The following is a 7,828-nucleotide window of genomic DNA, read 5'->3' as shown; positions in this document are numbered from 1 at the left end:
TAACGTATTACATATCTTTGCCGGCTTAAATAAGCCATAAAATATATTAACATACACACATATGCGTATATATTGACATTATAATATTCAATGAATCACAATGACTAGACGAAATGATTGTTACGTGCTACATTCCTTACCCATGATGAAATATGTATGCATTGGAATGAACGATCTGGATGGCATCATGGTGCATGAGATTTGCAATATTTAATTCTACATAATAATTTATTTTACTTGTTATTTTATTAAGAAGTTGTTAAGTCAAAGTTGTTAGTAGTTTCTACATAATTTTAGGAGAACATGAGTAGTGGGTAGTTTAACTCTTTGTTTCTATTTATTATCCATGTAAGTAGTTTGTTTGTTTTATGAATGAAAAATTAAAAGAGTTTATCTCAAAGTCTAGTTCTTGCTAATTTCTTGAGTTTGATCCACTCAACGGATTATTTATCAACCGATTGGTCCATATCAATGATTTCTATGAACAATAATATCCTGAATAATTTTTAGATCAATATCACCTTTTATGTTTTGATTCCTGATTCATGATCTTTTTTTCCTTTATTCTTTTCAGGATAAAGAGTAAAAGGTATGTTACACTAAATTCTAATTATTTAGGGCAATATATATACACACGCACATATACATATGACCATACTCAAAACAATACAAATATTTAGTGAGAAAGAAAGAAGAGATACAATTATGCGATTATATAATGATATTTTGTATCACATTTAAAAAGCGTGTAGAAGTATGTATCATCATCATTATACTCAGTAAATCCCATCAATAGCAAAACAAATGTAGGGTCTGAGGATGGTAAGATGTAGATAGTCTTACCTCTATCCTGTAGGAATAGAGAGGCTGCTTTCAGTGAGACACCGGGCTCGATAGTAGTTTTGCATCAAGTCTTGGACATAAAACACGTAACACTCAGCAATCAGGACAAAGACCTATTAGTGCATGTACCATTTTGTCTTTTAGGTATTAATGCCACCACATGATGCATGATTAACCGTCCTCAGCTTTTAACGTTATTTTCACGAAATTAGTAAAATAACGTTAAAATTAGTGCACTTTCACTTTTGCCCCCCTATGGCCCACACATATATACGTTATATGCGCATACCGCAAACGGGGCGTTGTGTTGAAGTATGTATAAAGATATCAAATTTTTTAATTGATATAGTATGTATAAAGATATCATTTTTTTTTTCAAATTTGTTTTGCAATAAACGTGATGATATATATTGTGTTCTTCCTGATACACATTTCTTGACCTATGGTAACTCTTCTACAATGAAAATAGTGTTATATCCAAAATGTTAGTGAAATAAGTTTGCTAATTATGCTTTTTAAGGATATAAAATTTGTATGTAGAGTTGTTTAACTACTTTAACTTAGAATCAACTCGTCTGAAGTTAATAATAATATGAGCCGATGAAGCTCGACTTGATATTTTCAACCGAGCTAGAAACTGAGCTTTTATATGGCTCGTCTCTAGCTCAAGCCAACTCGTAACTCAACTAGTTAGCTCCCTTTTCTTCTCAACCATGATGATTGTATATGTTTTTTTTTCTTTTTCTTTTTTTTGCATATATTTTACAAGTATGAAGCCTCAAATAATAAAATATCAGGCTACCAGCATACAAGAAAATTAACTAACTCATACGAGTTACTTGAGCCAAATCCAGGGTCGGCCCTGAGAATTCATGTACCCTGTTCGAGCTTCAAAAAACGTGTCCTTAGGCCTTAACGAAATTGGGTATTAGGCTCACTAAAGATTTAAATCTAATGGCAATGGGCTAATAGCTAATCTAAACCATAAAAATAGTTTTGTAAGTGGGCCAATGTTGGTGTTTGTACGAGTATACCTTATTAATTTATTAATTTTTACATTTACACATCAGATTTTTTTTTAAAATAACGTGCCCTTCGAAGGATCGGGCCCTGGCCGGTGGTCCTCCCCGCACACCCTAAGGGCCGGCCATGGCCAAATCCATTTTGAGGTTTTATACGAGTGGGATGCTTTCACCTTGTATTCGACTCAAACATATATACGAGTCACTACGAGCCAAACCAACTCAAATTCTACAAAATTAAATTTACAAGAATCAACGAGCGAGTTAACAGCCGCAAGCAACGAAGAAACTAAATGACAATAACTCGTCGCCCCGCCCCAACTTCCTTCACACAAATCTTTCTAAAAGGGGTCAATCACTTCATACCATAACCAATGCATATTGCACAAGTCACTTTTTCAAGACTACAAATTCAAAGATTCTTGATCTGGCCATAAAAAAATACCACAACAATAACCATTTAAACCCAATAACTATAGTAAAACTAAGAAATTTATAAAACAATAAAACACAAAGAAACTGCAAATTGCACACTCCCTCAACCTCCAAGATCTAACCCCAGGATTTCATCAAGAGATCTATCTGTCCATGTGTTCATCACTTGATTAATTAACAAATAACACAACTATTAGGGTTTTCATCCTGAACCACTCTAGTGTAGTATGGTGTGACAGCAGGTGGATTATTATACTGATAATATGCTGCTGGCTGCTGTGGATAACTGTAACTGTAACTGTAACTGTAAGGTGGATTATTATACTGATAATACTGCTGCTGTTGCTGTTGCTGTTGATAATAATACTGCTGTTGCTGCTGCTGCTGATATGCAAGATAAGCAGCTTTTAAAGCCTCTGCTTTCTTCTTCTCTTCTTCTTTCTTCTTGTCACCACCACCACTCTCTTCCTTCTTCTTCTCTGGCTCCTTTGCTGGACCAACTGATATAATATCTGCATGACAAATCTTTCTCAGTTTTGACACAACTGACACTGGATCTACATCCCCTATTACTGTCAGTTTCTTGTCTTTCATGTCCACTGCTACTGAATCCACACCTGTTTGCATCAAAATCATATTCAAGTTATGATCTTTTTGCTAATTTGGATCTGGGTTTGCTTTATTTTTGAAAAATATTATGACCCAGAAAAAAAAAGATTGAAAAAGTTTGAATCCGCCCCTGTTTTGATCAAATCACATTAAAGTCATTGGCGAGGCTTTTAAGGGGCGGAGGGGGTGGAGGGGGTGGCCGACCCCCGAACTTTTCGGTCAGCAGTGGAGAGAGTATGTAGTTTTTGTATATAAATCTTTTAGTATATACGTTTTCAACCCCTGGTTTTATAGAAATTTTTAGGTCCGGTGACTCACGCCCCCGCTCGGAAATCTCAAGCTTCGCCACTGATGAAAGTTATGATCTTTTTGCATATTTGGATCTGGGTTTGGTTCAACTTGAAAAAATATCATGACCCATATGCATAAAGATTGAAAAGGTTTGAATCCACCCCTGTTTTGAATTTTGATCAAATCGAATTAAAGTTATGATCTTTTTGCAAATTTGGATCTGGGTTTGGTTCAATTGTGAAAAATATGATGACCCAGATGAAAAAAGATTGAAAAAAGTTTGATTTTTCATTACCGAAGAGACTGGAGACATTTGTCATGGCCTTTTGCTTGACTTTCTCATCCAAGATGTCCAATTTCAACACAACTTTCTGCAATAAATTGAAAAAAAAGATTAAAAAAAGAGCAACAATTAACAAAACCAAGATGAGTTTTCACATATAAAACATCTCAATAACTCAATTGGTGAATCTTGATGATGGAGTTAGAAGAAAAGAGTGACATAAACATACCCTCATGTTCTTTTTTTTTGTGTTGAAAGTGAAGAGTGTGTGTGAGAACCAAAGAATAGCTTTGGTTCAGTAGAGAACAAAGTTTTGTTTGCAAAGCTAGGTGAATTTGTGGTATATAAAGAGTGGGTGAGATGGGTGTTAACCGGGTGAAGTAAATGAAGCCAAGTCAAGTCAAGTAAACCAGATGAGTGAGGAGGTTGGGCTGAGTCAACTTTTTATTACTTTTAAATAGGGTGGGGTGGGTGGGTGGAGTGAGGGGTCCGGTTACTCCGGTACAACAGAGAAAGATAGCGAAAAGTGTCGGTTACTCCGGTACTGCAGAGAAGGATAGCGGAAGGTGTTACGAGTATATTTGCATACTCTTAAGAGTTAATTAGATAGATGGACCATGTGGTTTATAGTCAATTTCATTTTTGGGTACTAACTTGTTTTTTTTAACATGTTTAGGTTTTATGGTTTCAGTTTTGTAATACCTTTGGATATCAACACCAAAATTATCAATATCATGACTAAAATACCCTTTCATTTTTTTTAATTTTATCAATGTAACACCTTTGGGTACTAACACCTAATTTTCTTAAGTTTAAATCAATTTTACAAAATCTATTTTTTTTATTTTCATCTTTTTATTATATCTCTTACTTAACATAAAATCTATTTATTTTTTTTATTTTTATATAAATTTTTAATGAAATGATAAATAATTTAGCACGACAGAAATTGCTCAAAATCTTAAATAATTAAAAATTCAATAGGCATAATAATAGTTGGTAACGTGCAAATAAATTATTATTAAGATATTAGGTTAAAACTTCGTGTATTACACGTGTTTAATGTATAAAACTTAGTTTTAATTTTTGTAATTTTAAATATATGGGATTAAATAATATAAAACCAATAACAATAATAATAAAAGACTGTATCTCATCGGAACTAAAGTGTTTCCTAAGTACATAGATACACAAATAAAATAGAGACGTCATGGTTTTAATCACACTGTCTCAAAATGTGCCAAGTAATTGATCGTAACAAATAAATCAGATTAGATTATACATTTTTACGATTTTACTACAAAATATATTAAATTGGTTGTAGTTATTTTTAATCTCGATTATGCTACATATCTTGATATATTAATTTAACTAAATTTCAGATATTATATTCGTGTGTTTTTAAGATTGCTATGGATTTTAATAGATACTTATTATATTATTTGTTTCATTATTTAATTTATATTTTAAAGAGTTTTTATATATTCATAATATTAGTCAGATATTTATCTAGTATTATTTAGTAATATTATTAATAAATAAAAAAAGGAACGAACGTTTTCTAACTTTTTTAATTTATATTTATAAATAAAATAAATAAATAGATTTTATGTTAATTAAGAAATATAATAAAAAGATGAAAATAAAAAAAATGTTTTTGTAAAATTGATTTAAACTTAAATAAAATTAGGTGTTAGTACCCAAAGGTGTTACATTGATAAAATTAAAAAGAATGGAAGGGTATTTTAGTCATTAGAGTTAATTACATGGTTAGTCCTTGTGGTTTGCACAAAATAACATACATAGGTACTAATAGTTTAAAATCACCTTCTAGGGTCTTAACTTTTCATTTTGTAACGTTTGGAGGTATTAACTTCTAGGGTATTAACATAGTTAGTCCATTTGGTTTGCACAAAATAACATACTTGGGTACTAATAGAATGTGATTTTAAACCTACAAATAACGTTAATACCTCCAAACGTTACAAAATCAAAAGTTAATAACTTAGAATGTGATTTTAAACTATTAGTACCTAAGTATGTTACTTTGTGCAAACCACAGGGACTAACTATGTAATTAACTCTAGTCATTATATTGATAATTTTGGTGTTATTACCCAAAGGTGTTACAAAATTGAAACCATAAACTTAAACCTGTTAACAAAAGTTAGTACCCAAAGGTGAAACTAGCTATAAACCATAGGGTCCATCTTTGTAATTAACTCTACTCTTAATTTAAAATATTTGTGTGTATGAATGTGTGTATCTTATGTTTTGGGAGGTTTTTAAAAAATTGATTTTTTCATTTTTAACCCAAAATTATTTGTTTTTTACATATAACACCAAAACTTTCATCTTTTAGAGTTTAACCTCACAACTTTTGTACTTTCAACTTTGGTTCTCTATACTTTTTATCTTAAGCAAATTTTTCGTTTACGTTCCGTTCTATAATTTGTGAGTTAACACGGCGCAACGTGTGTCAGGTTCAACGTTTTTAAATCGTCTATTTTTTCTCGTTTGACAGGTTCGTCGCAGCGAGCGAGTCTTGGATCAACTTAGTTATTTTTTCCATGTTTTATGTTTCTGTCTAAGATATTCACATTAACACGCCACAAGTTGAGTGTCGATGGCCCCGCCGCAATACGGAAGAGTGCTTAATACTAGTTTTATTTAATTAAGATGTTTTAAGGGAAAATCATGAAATGAACTTTGACCCATTGGATTTGTCAAAACAGACATGGGAAGGTGCTAACCTCTAGAGGCTTCACAAGAAAAAAAAAATGTAGTAGATGACATGTTTGAACTCACATCTTAATGCATCAAATTTTATCACATGTTTGAATTTTTTGACTTAGCCTTTACAAAGCCTCCAGAAAATAGCAAGCATAAACTTAAGACTTTTAAAATGAAACAACTCTAACAACACTAAAATGGCTAGGGTCCCGTCAACTGAAGCGGCTAGTGCCTACCTATTATCTTCGGCTTAAACGGCTTCACCCTTTCTCATCTCCTTAGCCGTTTAGTAGAGGGCTCTAGGTGTTTCTTAGATGGCTCTAATCGTTTCTTAAATACTCTTTGCTCTAATTTTTAAAACGGCTCAGTCGTTTCCTCGGGTAAGGTGTAATGGTGTAGACATTTCCTCTAGGTAGAGGCTACTAAGGACTTCCCATACCTAGCCGCTTTCATTAAATAATTATTTGATAATCTAGTTTTGTGTAGTTTACCGTCCTTTTTTTTTAGGAGTGTTCAAGGCACCTAAAGGCTAAAGCAATCCTTCACAAGCTTGAAGCTCCAAGGCGTAATTTTGTGTGGGGTAAAACGGTCCATTTTTTTGGGCCGTTTGTTTATTCTAAATTTGTTATTTTTTTAACCTTTCGTTTATTAAATTCGCGTGTTTTATAGTTCCATACACCTGTTAACTTATTTTTTTTAAAATTTTACTTTTTTATAAACATCATTTTTTAATCTTCGTTTTTTAAACCATTCGTCCGTTTAAAATCGATCGTTTTTAAATTCCTTCGATTTATGAAATCGTTTATTTTCTGAAATTCTTTTTCCCTGATGGCTATAAGTAAACTGAATAAGAAGTTTAAAAAATGAATGATTTCAAAAGCGGTTAAAAATGAACGATTTAAAAAGAAACGCTTTTAACGACTTATAATAACGAATTGTTTAAAAAAGTAAAAAAAAATGATTTAAAAAAACGGTATAAAATGAATCATTTACAAAAACTTTAAAAGACAAACAACTTTAAAAAGAAGGATTTTAATTAACAAGCGGTTTAAAAATGAATAATTTTAAAAATGATAGACAGTTTTAAAAAAGTAAAAAAAACGAATGATTTTAAAAACGACGTTTATAAAAAACAAACGCTTAATAAAAATACATATTTATTTGTATATGTAAAACATATTTTGTTAAATAATAATCGTTAAAATAACAAAATAATAAAAAAAAACTTGAGTAATTGCATAAATAATCTCTTAAATATTAAAAAAAAAACTTTGTAATTATCGAAAACAGCCCCTACGGTATATAATTACCCAATTACCCCTACACTTAACTGCATAAAAGTAACAAAGTTACTGTCAGGGGTCAAAACCGTTATAAAATGCAACCTTGTGGTATGATATATTAAAAAATTCATTTTTTAGTTGAAATGGTTAAACTGACTAAACCACAGAGGCCAAAATAATAATTTACTCTAAAATAAGATATAACGTAAATTAATTTGATTACAAATTCGAATTACTTAAGTAATTATATATGATGGAGAATGTGATGTTCCCATGTTGTATTATTTGGAATCTTTATTAAAAGTAGGATATATGTGTCTGTAGTTGTT

General features: G+C 31.3%; 1 protein-coding gene across 1 annotated transcript; it reads right to left on the bottom strand.

Moving 5' to 3' along the window:
* Positions 1 to 2,203: 2,203 nt before the first annotated feature.
* Positions 2,204 to 3,875, bottom strand: LOC110912725 (heavy metal-associated isoprenylated plant protein 39). Its single transcript, XM_022157525.2, has 3 exons — positions 3,713 to 3,875; positions 3,496 to 3,571; positions 2,204 to 2,917 (listed from the first exon to the last, which is right to left on the bottom strand). The coding sequence occupies exons 1-3, from the start codon at positions 3,716 to 3,718 to the stop codon at positions 2,475 to 2,477; spliced, it is 525 nt and encodes a 174-aa protein (XP_022013217.1). The 5' UTR covers positions 3,719 to 3,875; the 3' UTR covers positions 2,204 to 2,474.
* Positions 3,876 to 7,828: the final 3,953 nt, after the last annotated feature.

The sequence above is a fragment of the Helianthus annuus genome, chromosome 15, assembly GCF_002127325.2.
Source record: "Helianthus annuus cultivar XRQ/B chromosome 15, HanXRQr2.0-SUNRISE, whole genome shotgun sequence".
In the NCBI taxonomy this organism is placed as follows: Eukaryota; Viridiplantae; Streptophyta; class Magnoliopsida; order Asterales; family Asteraceae; genus Helianthus; species Helianthus annuus.
Note: the sequence above shows the minus strand (reverse complement) of the source record. Positions and strands in the feature narration are given on the sequence as shown.

Excerpts from the sequence above, each read along its gene's own strand:
- LOC110912725 (XM_022157525.2), bottom strand. Across the intron at positions 2,918-3,495 it reads AAATGTCTCCAGTCTCTTCG|GTGTGGATTCAGTAGCAGTG; the intron begins GTAATGAAAAAT and ends TGATGCAAACAG.